The 14,425-nt window shown below is 45.8% G+C and overlaps 1 protein-coding gene across 1 annotated transcript; it reads left to right on the top strand.

The window, feature by feature from the left end:
* The first annotated feature begins 2,303 nt into the window (after positions 1 to 2,303).
* KRT17 (keratin 17) lies at positions 2,304 to 9,978 on the top strand. The gene is made up of 8 exons (XM_074261493.1): positions 2,304 to 2,830; positions 4,523 to 4,605; positions 5,334 to 5,490; positions 6,357 to 6,518; positions 6,721 to 6,846; positions 7,194 to 7,414; positions 7,825 to 7,850; positions 9,683 to 9,978. Exons 1-8 carry the CDS (start codon positions 2,384 to 2,386, stop codon positions 9,775 to 9,777), a joined length of 1,317 nt encoding a protein of 438 aa, XP_074117594.1. The 5' UTR covers positions 2,304 to 2,383; the 3' UTR covers positions 9,778 to 9,978.
* The last annotated feature ends 4,447 nt before the right edge of the window (positions 9,979 to 14,425 follow it).

Raw genomic sequence — 14,425 nt, 5'->3', positions numbered from 1 at the left:
TTAAACATCCCCCCTCCAATTACAGTCACGTTTTCAATTCTAGACTGTGCCTGATTCAGCTGAGAGGAGTTATAGGGCATTTCAGAGGGCAGCACTGGCATCTGGGACTGACTGGCTCTTCCCTTCCTCACTGGCTGGGTGTGGGTGTGTGTACCTGCGTGGGGGGGCAGCCTGTTTGTGCTTCCTCTCTGGCAGTCCCTGGGCCACTGAGGAATCTTGTCTGGCTGAGAATAGGGGACTGTCTGGGCCTGTCTGGAGAAATGGGAAAGCAGCTGGCAGCCCCAGACACGACCACATTCCGCCCAGCCTGCCTGCCCAGGACCCTGGGACCCAGGGCTGGGCCTGGGAACATAAAGAAGGGGGTGGGGGAGGACTAGAGGGCTTACTCTTCTGCCTTTTTAGGTTTAGAATTGGGGTTCTTAATGTTCTTTGTGTCATGGAACCCTTTGGCAGGTTGATGAATCCTATGAACCTCTTCTCAGAATAATATTTTTAAATGAACAAAATAGAATATGGCCTTCTACAAAGGAAACCTTTCTGTTGAAACACAGCTATCAAAATGTTAAAAATTCCAAGCACACAGACTTCAGATTAAGAAACCCTGATTTATAGGAAGCAGTGTCTGATCTCTTGTCAATGGTATGATGGTTGATGGTGAAACTAGGGGGAGATGAGCTCAGAATTTTCTCTCAGGGAGGGTGGGGCCTAGCTGAAATGTTCCTTTGGTTTCTAGCTGATTCAGTATCTTCAAGGTCAAGGTCAGATTCCACCCCCTACTCCTTTGAGGCATTCTCAAGAATACAGTTGAGGCTGGGGAACTTTAGTGCCTGGGGATTTACTCACTCATACCAAGGCTCCTAAAATCGACTTGGCCCTTGTGTGATCAGGGAAAATGAAGGAGCAACTATTTCCTCACCATAACTTTCCTTTTATTTCTTCCCTCACATTCTCTCTGCCCATTCCTCTCCTTTTGTCCTACCCCAATCCTTCTTCTCTCTCTCTCCTCCCCAATACATATAATAAACTTTGTTTTGAGCACCCAGATGGGCTTAATCCATCCCTGGACCAGTGGACCTGCTGTAAAGACTAGGATCCTGGTGTAAATATGGATGGGGCAGAGACTTTCATTTTTGCCTTTGGATCCCAAGTGTCTGGTACAAAGTATCATATTTGTATAGAGGGGGTGTTTAATAGATTCTGGTCTTTGTCAAGCCTATGGTGAAGGATGGATTTGGTACCTTCCCTGAAAAGTCAAGGATTAGAATGGCATGGGTGATGGAGGGGCTTGGGATGCAATGTTGGCAGAATGGGGACATGGCCACCAGAGGGTTCCCTAGAGATCTCCACAGACTAGTCATAACTTGGCATGTTGAGTAAAATATTGTCCCAGGCTGCTGATGTGAAGGGGGTGCCTTCTCTTCAGGAATAGAAGCTTCTCCCTTCAGGTATCAGAACCCAGAAACTCTGTCTTGTGCTTCCAGTGTAGGGCCTACCTTCCTTTCCTGCTCCCTGGTGAGGATTGGCCCACCCCCTCTAATATTCTTGCCTTCTCCCAGGCACTGTTCCCTGTGTCCAAGGTCCTATGTGTGGCTCCAGAGAGGTAGGGGTGGGGGGATTGTTTAAAGCGGCTGGCCCTGGGGGGAGCAGTCCGTGCTGTCTGATTTAAGCGGGGGTGGGGGCAGGTGTGGGTGGGCGTGAGGGATTCAGCCTCTGGGGTAGGTGGGCATCCCTAAGCCACAGATTGGGAGCTACTTGGGGACAGGCTGGTACAATTCAGGAGTGAGCTTTCCTTCTCCTGGCTCACAGCATGGTAGGCAGATGTTTCCTCTTGTTTCCCTATAAGGCAAAGGCAGCAGAGGGCTGCTCCCTGGTGAATCTGGGTCACCTGGATGCAGGGCCTGGAGTGACACAGCCGCCTTCTTCCCGCTGCTGCGCTGCCAGTGCCTGGGAGGGCCCTGCCACTTCTCGGGAGCTCCTCTCCCTTCCTCATTAGGTCATGGGAAAGCGTAGCCCGGGGCCCCGGCCCAGCCTGAATCACAGGTGACGGTACCTGAGCACAGAGAAGTACACATACTCACGAACAACGCTCACACACATACACACACGCACTCACACGAACGAACGCCCAGCGTGAGGATCTGAGGAAACCAGACAAACCCCCGGATGCTCATGGGGGGAAAGCGAGCCACCTGGGTGCTGGCAGGGGGCCAAGCGGTGATGAAAGCCGAGGGGAATGGAAACAAAAAAATCCAGGGCTCCACCGCTACGCCCACTGGCCGGGGTATAAAGCAGGGGGAGAGCAGCCACCGAGCACACACCTCTCAGACCCAGCTCCTCCTTCCAGGTGTCTGAAAGCAGTGGGCTTTTCTCTCTCTCCCTCGCCATGGCCACCACTACCATCCGCCAGTATACCACCTCCAGCTCCATCAAGGGCTCCTCCGGCCTTGGAGGGGGCTCCTCCAGAGCCTCCTGCCGGGCCCCAGGCAGCAGCTTTGGTTCTGTCTCCTCCTCCAGACTGGTCTCAGGAGGAGGTCTCGGGGGAGGTTTTGGAGGCAGCTGCTACTCTGGCAATTACAGCTTCAGCAGCGGGCTGGGGGGCAGCTATGGGAGCAGCTTTGGGAGCGTGGACGGCCTCCTGGCTGGGGGGGAGAAGGCCACCATGCAGAACCTCAATGACCGCCTGGCCTCCTACCTGGACAAGGTGAGGGCCCTGGAGGAAGCCAACACTGACCTGGAGCTGAAGATCCGGGACTGGTACCAGAAGCAGGCACCTGGGCCTGCCAAGGACTACAGTGGCTACCATCAGACCATCGAGGACCTGAAGAACAAGGTACCTTCCTGCCCCCCTCCCTCTCCCCTCACCCCCTCAGCAGAGATGTCTCCTAAAATCTTAGAAGCAGGAACATCTATTCTGACCCCCATCTTTTATAAAGGGACAAACTGAGGCTCGCTGCCCAAAGTCAAACACAAAGTCTAGTTAATGACAAAGACCCAGGCCTTTCAGCTTGCCAGAGCTCAGAGAATGATTGGAATAAGGGATTTCCTAGATAAAAGGGCAAAAAGAGGTCTGTCCAGTAGAAAAACACCTGAATTTGGGACTAGAATTCCTGGATTTGGTTCCCACTGTGGGACATTTAGTCACATATATGCCATTGGGTTCATGTTGCTGTGCCTTCATTTCCCTCATCTGTAAAATGAGGCAGGGGTCGGATGGATGATCTCTAAGGGCTCCCTTCAAGGTCTAACTGTATGATTCCCCCTGAAGCATCAAGGTTGGTCCTTTAGGAGGAGTGGAACACTATCATCTAAGCTACAGAGGTATCCTCTACTCAGGTCTCTCCTGGAGGCTGGATACAGTGGGAGGCAAATGGTTTCCTTTCCTTGTCAAGGATAAAGTCAGGATTTCCCATGGCCTGGTCCTGCTCTGACCCTGCAAATCTCTTGGGGTTAGGGAAGAAAGTTGGGGAAGTGAGACTAAAGCAACTTGGTTGAGGGCCAAGGCACCTGCTGTGCTAGGAGGAGATGAATGCTGCCATCTAAGGATGTATTCAGGCTAAAAAGGACTCCCAAGGCTGCTGAAGGCCTTGTTGAGTGATCTGTGGGTATCTCCAATACCTTGTATGGAGAATTCAGGGATTCCTTCCTCTAGAGGAATTTTCTGAGCATTCCTGAAAGAAGAAAAACCCAAAGGGAGCACCTGTAGTTTGAGGCATCCCAGGGATGCTGACTTCACATTGACTATGCTCCTCTGGGTTTGAATTTGGTGTCTTCCTCAGTGACTCCTTTAGCAATTTCCCTAGACCTTAGTTTCCCTCCCTCAAGTGTGTTGGATCAGAGTGGCAGAATGAGGTCATAGAAAACACACTGGATTGAGAATCTGAGGATATGGGTTCAAATTTCATCTTCAACCATTATCTGGGTGCTCTTGGGCAAGTCACTTGACTTGAATCTTGAGCTTCAGTTTCCTCCTCTGTAAAATGAGGAGGTTGGATTTGATGACCATGGTCTCTTCCAATTATCTGTGCTTCTGTGGTTTTAAAGCACTCTGACATTTCTAATCCATCCTGTGCCCAAGGCCAAGTTCTGGGTTTGCTGTCCCGGCTTCAGGTCCCTTAGGTTTCCTCCTTCCTAGTTTCCACATAGGTCAGAGCATGGGTGGTGAGGGGCTGTGTTGGGAGAAGGGGGGCAAGTTCCAGCTCATTCAACTCCTACTCAGCTCCTGCCTGTTCCCTGAAGCAAACTCAGAGCAATTATCTTGGTGAGATGGAAGAGGAGCAGTTAGGGAGGGAGGGTCTGGATGGGGAGGCGCCAATATTGGTTGCCTCTGGGTAGGAAAAACCTGTCTCATAAACCTGGCTTCATGTATGACAGTTAAGGCTAAAGGGGGCATGGGTTAGGAGGAGAGGGTCTGTTTTTCTGATACTCGTGAAAGACAGTCTATAGGGAGAGGATGATCTAGTCACCTGGGATCTAGTCTGTCTCCGCTACCTCCCCCCAACTCACCCTTGCCTTCTTCCCTCAGATCCTCACGGCCACTGTGGACAACGCCAACATCCTTCTGCAGATTGATAATGCCCGCCTGGCTGCTGATGACTTCCGAACCAAGTGAGTCATGGGCTGGGTTTGAAGCATCTTGTCATTTATATCTCTCTCTTCTATGTGTAAGTTGGAGGGGATGGTCTGGGGCTTCACAATCAGACATATTCATTCAGAGGGGATTACCAATGACCATCCCCAGATTGACTATCTCTGAGTTTTTAGGAGAGTCTTTGGGCCAGAGAGGGGGAACCTTACAAGGTAGAGAGTTTGGTGCTTTTCTGCCAGCAGCTTTTATGTTAATGGGATTCCTGGAACTGCCTGAAAGACTTAGGAAGAGAAAAAGAGATGAAGGAGAGAAAAGGAAAGTAGCATGAGAATAAGGTAGCATTTCAGAAGGAAAAGACCTTTGGATATGGATTCAGAAAATCTGGGGTTGAATTCTAGCTTTATTTATTACTTGTGTAACTGGGCAAATTGTTTAAACACTCTGGGTCCTAATCTGTAAAATGACTCAATAATTCTAAAGGTCCTTCTACCTTTAAATCCTTTTATCTCATGAGAGGAGAGAGAGGACAGAAGGATGGCTAAGACATAGTTCTTCATACCCAGCCTCCCACCAATCACCTCACATACCTAGAAAACATAGGCGACATCATTCCTGCCTCAGATCCTATAGTCCTTCTTTATGATTAACTATTCCTGTTGGGGTTCTTGTTTCTTGGAAATGACTGGAGAAGGGTCAGTTTCTAGAGACACTGTGCATATCTTCTTGACCTCTCTGGTTCCTGTTGCAGGTATGAGACAGAGCTGGCCCTGCGCACCAGTGTGGAGGCTGACATCAATGGCCTGCGCAGAGTGCTGGATGAGTTGACTCTGTCCAGGGCTGACCTGGAGATGCAGATTGAAAACCTGAAGGAGGAGCTGGCCTACCTTAGGAAGAATCATGAGGAGGTGAGCCTAAATTAGGGGCAGTGGGAGCCCAAGAAAGAGTGAAATGAAGGGTCATGTGAAATGTGGGAGCTCTGAATCGCCTAAGAAAACTGGAAAAACCTTAGCCTTGGGAGACCTCCATCCTGTGTGGAGAGATGGAAGCTCAGCTGAGAGTTAGAAGCCATATATCCTCTGCCAAGCAAGCAGGACAGACCAGGCCTGTCTTAGGGAGCCATTGGTCTCAGCTCCAGAGCTGAGAGTCCTTATGTGCTGCAGGGTTAAAAGAGGCAGTGTGGGATAATGGAAAGTGATGGATGGCCTTGGAAGCAAGAACCTATGAGTTTAAAGCAGACTTTAGGCATTTACTAGTTATGTGACTCTGAGCAAGTCTCTTTGTGATTCAGTTTTCTATATCTAAGCTGAGAGGGCTGGGCTCAGTGATCCTTGAGCTTTCAATTTAAGGCAGTTAAGTAGGGTAGTGGGTATAATGCCTGGCTTGGATACAGAAGACCTGAGTTCAGTTCCAACTTCAGAAATTTACTAGCTGTTTAAGTCACTTATCTTCTGTCCTTAATTTCCTCAGCTATCAAATGAAGGCAGCATCTATCTCACAGCTGATTTATTGTCAAGATCAGTTGAGATAACACATGTGATGTGCTTTTCAAACCTTAGAGAACTATATGAATGTTATTATTATCATTATCCTCTGAAAAATTGTTGGAATTGGAATCCTAGGTTCAAATCTCCAAGCTTCTATTTACTACTTGTGTAATATTGAGTAAATAACAGATTTTTTCTAGGCCTCAGTTTCCTAATTTGTAAAATGAGGGGATTGGCCTATAGTTTTTGAAGAATCCCTTCCAGATGTGCTCTATGATTGTCCACAGGAGATGAATGCCCTTAGAGGCCAGGTGAGTGGAGAGATCAATGTGGAGATGGATGCAGCACCTGGTGTGGACCTGAGTCGAACCCTGGCTGAGATGCGTGACCAGTATGAGAAGATGGCAGAGAAAAACCGCAAGGATGCTGAGGATTGGTTCTTCAGCAAGGTGGGTACCAAACTGGAGCTCTTTCCAGGGGCTTATATGGAGTTAAGGAAAGGGAGGTTAAGGTTAAGAAAGGGAATCTGTTTTATGGAGGGTGGCCAACCCTTTGGGGTGTAGAGAGGTGGATCAAGGGCCCTGAACTCAGACTATGGTGAGTGGACTCATGATGACTCCTTCTAAATTTGTTTCCTCTACTCCTTTCTAGACTGAAGAACTGAACCGAGAAGTAGCCACCAACAGTGAACTCCTACAGAGTGGCAAGAGTGAGATCTCTGAGCTTCGCCGCAGTGTTCAAGCTCTGGAGATTGAGCTGCAGTCCCAGCTCAGCATGGTAAGTACCCTGTGCCCAATGTCCCATGGAAAGTGCCTCCAGTCCTAGCTTGTAGACTAGGCATAGGTGATGCAGTAGATAGAAAGATTGGCTTGGAGTCAGGAAAATTAGTCCTAGCATGATGCAGGGGAAAAAAAGAGACAGTGTGATATAGGGCTGGGATTCCAACCCCATTCTAAATACTAGATGTGTGACTTCTCTTGGACTCAGTTTCCTCATCTGTAAAATAAGGACTCTAGACTTGTTGCCCACTAAGGTCCTTTCTAGCTCTAAATCTATCATCCTGTGAGCTACATGGAAAGATGGAGATCCAGCTGATGATTCTCTATCTCTCTTTCTTCTTATAGAAAGCCTCCCTGGAGGGCAGTCTGGCTGAGACAGAGAGCCGCTACTGTGTCCAGCTGTCCCAGATCCAGGGGCTCATCGGCAGTGTTGAGGAGCAGCTGGCTCAGCTCCGCTGTGAGATGGAGCAGCAAAACCAAGAGTACAAGGTCCTCTTGGATGTGAAGACTCGGCTGGAGCAAGAGATTGCCACCTACCGCCGCCTGCTGGAGGGAGAGGATGCCCAGTGAGTGACCAGCCAGTGAGATGGCCTGAGGGGGTGAAGGTGGTGGGAGAAAGGTGAATGGTGAGAACCATAACTAGGAATGAGGGCAGCTCCCCAGACATCACCATTCATCAGAGACTTTGAGCCTTGATGTAGTAAAATAAACACTGTGATTGGGAGAGCAGAATTTTCTGGTTTTAAAAATATGTGCCTTTGTCAAAAACAGTTAAAAAGAAGTAAAATGTCCCTTTCTGGGCCCTATCTATTAGTTTTATCTTTATAATAGTTGCCCATTCTGTATGTCTGCCTGTGGAAACAGAGGAACACGCATGTGAGGAGGAGGGGGCAGGTTCATTTGATTTTGAGGAGTCTCAAAAACCTAAATTTCAAGTACCCACATCTAATATAGTCTTTTTTTTTCTCTCCCACAGCCTGTCTCAGTACAAACCTAAAGAACGTAAGTACAGTAACTGCTGGAAAAGAGGGTAGGGAAGCTTTTTGGACACTGGGCACATTTGTAGAAGTTCAGTGAGTGTTCAGTTATGTTCAGGTAGCATTAGAAACCAAGACAAAACCACAATGACAGAGCAGGAAAATAGGGGAATCATTAGTCAATCATCTTTTATGGTCACTGAAGCCACAAGCAGACAGGCCTGTGATACATGCTGTGCAGGGATTAAAAGGACTTTTAAGTTGGACTTCTCAGTCCAATATGTGAGACAAAACCTCCATTCTCTCTCTTTTTAAAAAAATAATTAATTAATTTTTTATTTACAAAGCATATGCATGGGTAATTTTTCCAACATTGACCCTTGCAAAACCTTTTGTTCCAAAATTTCCCCTCCTTGTCCCCACCTCCCCTAGCTGGCAGGTAGTCCAATACATGTTAAATATGTTGAAATACATGTTAAATCCAATATATGTATACATATTTATATAGTTATCTTGCTGCACAAGAAAAACCAGATCAAGAGGGAAGGAAAAGAAAAACTGAGAAAGAAAACAAAATGCAACAAACAAAATAACAACAGAGATAGTGGGAGTGCTATGTTGTGTTCCACACTCTGTTCCCACGGTTCTCTCTCTGGGTATAGATGGCTCTTTTCATCACTGAACAAGTGGAACTGCAAAACTCCCATTCTCAAAGGGTTCCTAGACTGTTTGGGGGGGTGGGCAATGTGATGGTCCCCTGCCTTGGAGAAGTTTGCAATTTAGTTATGGTGAACACATAAGAGAGTAATTTAAGAGCACCAGTTCAACAGTGAGAAGCAGTGTGGCAAAGTAGATTGCAAACCACACAAGAACTCAAGATCTCCTGAGTTTAAGTCTCTCCTCTGACATATATAGCTGTCTATCCTGGGTAAGCAAATTGATTTTTCAGTGATGTAGGCCAGGGCTTCTTAAAATTTTCCACTTGTGCCCAAGTAATGTTTATGTGACCCCAGGCATTTAGGTATATAACATAGCTATACAAATCAAACATTTACTGATAATAAATCATAATTTCACAACCCCTCTTCAGTTATGAGGCCCATATAGGCATGTAACCTGCAATTTAAGAAGCTGCGATCTATACAGTTCTCCAAGCAACAGATTGCAGAGAAAGTGCTAATCAGTGATAGCAGAGTGAGTTTCCTCTCTTAGGAGTTCCCTAAACTAATTAAAACAGGTCTAGTTCCCAACCACTTTTCCTATCCTCTAACTTAATGTGGCTGCATCCCAAGTGGTATTTCTGCTTGTTGAGCACATGGCTGAAACAGCTCAGGAGATATACAAATCTTAAACAGTCATTCATCTGTGGGAAATGGCCACATTGAGGATATACCGGCAACAAGGAGAATGTTGGAGATGGAGAATACATCATTTGTGTTGAGAGGAAGGGAGATGGGAGGGACTGATGGGCCTGAGGGTAGTTGTACAAAGAATCTTGAATGTCAACCTCTGGAGTTGATTTTATGGGCTAGGGAACTGGGTGGAAAGGGTCAGACAATAAAAATCAACAAACATCTATTAAGTGCTTATTAAATGGCTGGAAGTAAACTATCTTGGGATACAAACACAGGCCAAGAAAAGCTCACATTTTAATGGGGAGACAACATACAACCAACCATGTGTATATACTGGAATAACATACAAGAGACATCCAAGCCCTTCCAGTCTAAATGGGAGTATAATCTCCAGGAGTGAGCATGCTTTGCTCATCTGGGCTCTACTGTGGCTGAGAAGGTGGATTCTGATGTGATTTTGGCCATGTCACTAAATGTCTGCTTCTGTTGGCTTCTTCTGCAGCTGTGACCACTCGTCAGGTGCGCACCATTGTGGAGGAGGTGCAAGATGGCAAGGTCATCTCTTCCAGGGAGCAGGTTCACCAGTCTACCCGCTAAGGGAGACCTACTGGCCTGAGGGAACCCATTGGTCCAAGGGAGAAGCAAGAGGAAAGATGCTTTTTAGTGACCTCCTTTGGGACCCTGCTTATGTCTCTCCCTCCTTTTGTAGCTTCTTTCCCTAGCTTCAGCCCATGCCCCACGCTCTTTTAGCTTCCTACCCTTCCCAACTAATAAAGCTTGTTGATTCAGAGATGCTAACTGGAGTCCTGTCTATATTGCCTTATGTGTCTATGAGAGAGGGGATCTTCCTTGTTTGCATGAGCCCCAGCTAATATACTTAGATCTTAGAAGCATAGGAGTCAAACCTTAGGAGTCAAGAGACCCCAAGGTTTCAATTCTCTATAAATATAAATTCTATCAGTGCCATTGGGTGTTTCCTACTGGACAAGTCCTGAAAGAGCTCTATAGTCTACTCTGTGCCTCAATTTCCTCATCTGTAAAATAAAGAAATTGGATTAGATGATTTCCGAGGTTCCCTCCTGCCGTCCTCACCCAGTTCTAAATCTAGGCTTCTACAAGCCATCATCCATTGATGGGGATCTAGAGTTCTATCATTCAGGTTTATTTGTTATGTCTTTCTTTTTTCTTCCTCTTCCTCTTTGGTTCCTTAGGTGTCAGTTCCCTACTGCTATCTTCCCACCTTATGGTGGGCAGAGGTAAAAGATCAGAGGTCAGAGATCTGACCACTCTCTTTGCCGCTCTTCTTAAACTTTTTTGGAGGTTGTGGCTTCTTCAGCTTAATATCTTGTTGCTTTCATTCATAATGGAAGGAAATGCTAAATTTCAGTTAGTGAAAATAAAGATATCATTATTTTCCCCATTCAAGTTCACAGACTCCCTGAAATCTATCCATTGGCTCTTTGTGTATGTGTGGGGTCTTTGGAGCGCAGGTTAAGAACCCCTTCTCTATGGGAAAGTCTGAAGAGAGCAGGTTGGGGTCTGGCCCTGCTCTTCCTTCTTAGTCTAAGGTACATGGTTCCAGTCTGAGACCTGGGAAAATCTATAGAGAAGGTATAGGGTAGATGGGGTGGGGATGGAGTAGGAGAGAGGGCTCCTTAGTGCTCTCTCCAACCCTTCTCTTACAATTATGGAAGAGAATGACTGGGTGATGCACTTAAAAGTCCAAGATTTCAGCTTCTTCATTCTTAAAATGAAAGCTATGGACAAGCTGATTCTTTTAACTCTAAATCCTATGTCCTGGTCTAGGTTAGAGAGAAAAGTTTTCAGCAACTAGAAATGCCAAAGATGTCAGTGGAGGTTACATCAGATTCTAGAGATGATTCCAAAAATGGAAGTCTCACCAGCGTTTGAGAGGTGACCATTTTTGACATACCTCTGTCTGCCAAGTGTCAAGACAGCATCCTCACTGCAATTTTATAGTCTCCCAATCTCAGAACCGGAGGCAGAAATTTAAGGCTAAGCTTCCTGCTGGGAGAAAGAAGGTCTCCGCCAAAGGCAACCATGTCATCCCCCCAACCTTAATCCTTCCTTGTTGTTCTCAAAGGCAGAGAGCATAGTACCCGGGAGGAGCCTATTTTCTTAGGGAAATAAGCCCAATTGGTCTGCAGGGAGGGACACTGTGTCTGGACACTTCTGGGAGTATTCACAAGTTGACTTTGTGAAAGGAATCAATTCCTTTTGAAATAACGCATTGTCATCTCTCGTGCAAGACTCTAGAGTGGGAAGGGCATTAGCTCTGGGCTAGGGTGTAGGGAGCACTGTCTCCTTTTGGGGAATGGTATGTGGGGAGATTCCAGGAGACTACTTTGAAGGGAAGAGGAGGGTGGAGACGGAAGTGGTTTGTCTCACTGTGTAGGGAGGAGACTCCAGGAGCAGACACAGACAAGACATTTTCTTTTCAGGAAAATACCTTTCTGGGGTGGTGGTTGTGATTGTTGGCTGTAGTCTCTCCTTTCTGCCCATGAGATCCACAGATAAGCTGTTGGCTATGGCAATGGTGGGATGATAAAAGAGAGAAAGAAAGGCCTACTGGCTTCCAGTGAAATCCTTGGATCACAGGATTGAAATTTGGAAAGAATTTTGGGGGTCTTCTAGTCATAGATCCAGAATTATAAGAGACCTCAGAGGTAATTTAATCTGGTTCCAACCTCTCCCCTTGGGTTGTCCTCTTCCCCAGTCTCATTTAATAGATGAGGAAACTGATGCCTACTTGTCCAAAGTCACCCAATTACTATCAGAAGTGGGATTTAAAGCCAGGTCATGTGACTCCATGACCAGTGGTCATTCTACCACACCAAGAGGGAAATGTTAACCACTGGCAGCTAGGTGGCACAGTGGGTAGAACACCAGACCTGCAGGCAGGAAGACTCATCTTCATGAATTCAAATGTGACCTCAGACAATTATTAACTGTATGACTTTGGACAGGTTACTTACTCCTGTTAAATATCTGTTCTCCTGTTAATTTCCTCTGCTGGCTCTTCCCTGACTTATTTCTCCCTTTCTTTACTCTTGGCAAAGAACTTGTTCCACTTTTCCTTTTCCTTTCCCCTCTCTTTCCTTCCCTTTCTATCTATAAGAAAGAAGACAGCTTTAATAATTAATCTAAGAAAAACTAGAATACCAGATGAAGTCCCTTAGGTCAATGGTCACAGAAGATGTGGATTGTTTGGAAGAATGGATTCGTCCTATTTGGTCCTCCTCCAACTGTCTCTCCTCCTTCCATTTTGAATAAGAGCAGGAGAGAATGACTATATCTCATCATGAAAGTATGAGTTATTAAGGTCCAAGTAAGGAATTCAATCTAACTTTATACACCAAAGGGCAGACCTATAATGACCCAGGTGGTTAATGACACTGCCCTATGGCCTAGCATTCTGGAATTATGCTTGATTGGTCCTGTGGAAGGTATCTAGCCTCAGCATCATAGCCTGGGAAAATGTTCTTATTTAACAATCTTGGTGCTTAGAACAAACCACAAAGAAAGAAACTCTTGAAGCAATTTTGTAACTCATAATATGTAAATGAGATTAGAAATAATTACGACAAATTTAGTTAAGTGGAATGGGTGAATTATCACTTTTTTGTTGGACTGTATGTATTATGTTTCTGTGCCTATTAAATTTTGTAACCCTGAGAGACAAAGCTTCTATTGCTCACCTTTATAGCTCCCAAGAGACTCCTGGGATAACTAAGTCCTCAGATAAGTAGGAGGAGTTTCTCTCTATAAAGTTTTGCCCTCCAAGGAGGAGGTAGAAGAAGGAACCCTTGAAGGGTCAGATTACTTGAATGGAGAAAAAGAATTAGGAAGGAATGAGGGAGTGGGAAAAAGGGCAAGATAATTTTCTCCTTTTGTGGTAGGTTCTTTTGGAGTAGATTGTTTCTTCTTTTGGAGTAGATTTGTTTCTTCTTTTGGAGGAGATTGTAATAGGTTGTATTTGGGTAGGAGCAAGAGAGGAGGAGGAAGAGAATGTTCTCTGGTAGGAGAGATCTTTGTAGCTCAAATGCAGATCAAAGCATTCTCATCTGGCAGCTGGGGGTAGGAGGCAAAGTTTCTCAATCACAAGAACCAGTCCTAAGTTTTCATTGCCCAATCCTTCCCAGTAACCCAAAGGGTGATCTCATTCATCCTCCTAAGAATCCTAAAGGAGCAGAGAAATATCTGGGAAGAGTCTTCCCATTGTATGGATTAAGACCTTGACACCAGAGATGCCTTGACTCAGCCACTGTCACTGGGCATGTCAAGGGTGGAGTAGGAGACAAGGACCGAGGTGAATCAACCTAGAAACTGGGGGTTTTGTCCAGATTTTGACTAATAGGATGGATCAGAGCCCAGCGTCTCACTCCTTCCTTCTATAGACTAGGGTGACAATAAAGGGTGGGTGAGGGTTGGGTGGTGGTTGTGGTGAAAATTATGTGGAGGTTCCTGAAAACCCAGGCCCTGTTAGAAGGTTCTAGACTTCACTATGTGTGTTTGTGCCAGAACTAACTCTTGCCCCAGACCTAATCACTCCCTGTGGTAAAAATCACTATTAAAAAAAATGACTGTTAATTAGAATGTGAGTTTGTGTGGGGGCTTTATTAAAGGAATTGGTGATACAATATAAATGCAAGGACTTCAATAAGTGGGGGGACAATACTAGGTTTGTTCGATGAATGTATTTAAACTGGAAATATACAATTGCACTAATGAGAATGGGATATGATAGAGACACTTTGAGAAGATTGATCTGGGTGAACCCTGCTCTCAGGGAGGGAACCTCTGGGTTGGATCATATGTGCTGTGAAGTCCCCAGATACTTCAGCTGTTCTTTAATAGGGTGATAAGGTTCAATTTCAATCAACCTCAGAGAGGTAGAAAAGACTCTAGAGTATCAAAGTGATGGGGGTCAAAGACAGCAAAAGCAACATATTCCTAAGATCATAGATTTAGAGATGGAAGGGTCTTAGAGGGTGTGGAATCCATTTCCCTTCCTTACATTATAGTTGAGGATCCTGAGACTGAGAGATGTTAAATGATCTGTCAAGATCACATAGCTAGTTAGTCTCTTAGGCAGTAATTGAGCTTGGATGTTCTTGACTCCAAGTTTAGCATTCTACCTATTGTGTCATTAAATGGCTCCTCTAGATTAAAATCCTTAAGTAAAAAGGAGGAGAGAAGAAAGGAATGGAATGTAGGCAGATCC

Source organism: Sminthopsis crassicaudata, chromosome 4 (assembly GCF_048593235.1).
Source record: "Sminthopsis crassicaudata isolate SCR6 chromosome 4, ASM4859323v1, whole genome shotgun sequence".
Classification (NCBI taxonomy): Eukaryota; Metazoa; Chordata; class Mammalia; order Dasyuromorphia; family Dasyuridae; genus Sminthopsis; species Sminthopsis crassicaudata.
This window is presented reverse-complemented; position numbering and strand designations above follow the sequence as displayed.

What these genes read in the sequence shown, in the direction of transcription:
- KRT17 (XM_074261493.1), top strand. Translation starts at nt 2,384, where the DNA reads ATGGCCACCACTACCATCCGCCAGTATACCACCTCCAGCTCCATCAAG. An exon ending in AGGATTGGTTCTTCAGCAAG is followed by an intron (nt 6,519 to 6,720) that starts GTGGGTACCAAA and finishes ACTCCTTTCTAG; the next exon opens with ACTGAAGAACTGAACCGAGA. An exon ending in TCAGTACAAACCTAAAGAAC is followed by an intron (nt 7,851 to 9,682) that starts GTAAGTACAGTA and finishes CTTCTTCTGCAG; the next exon opens with CTGTGACCACTCGTCAGGTG.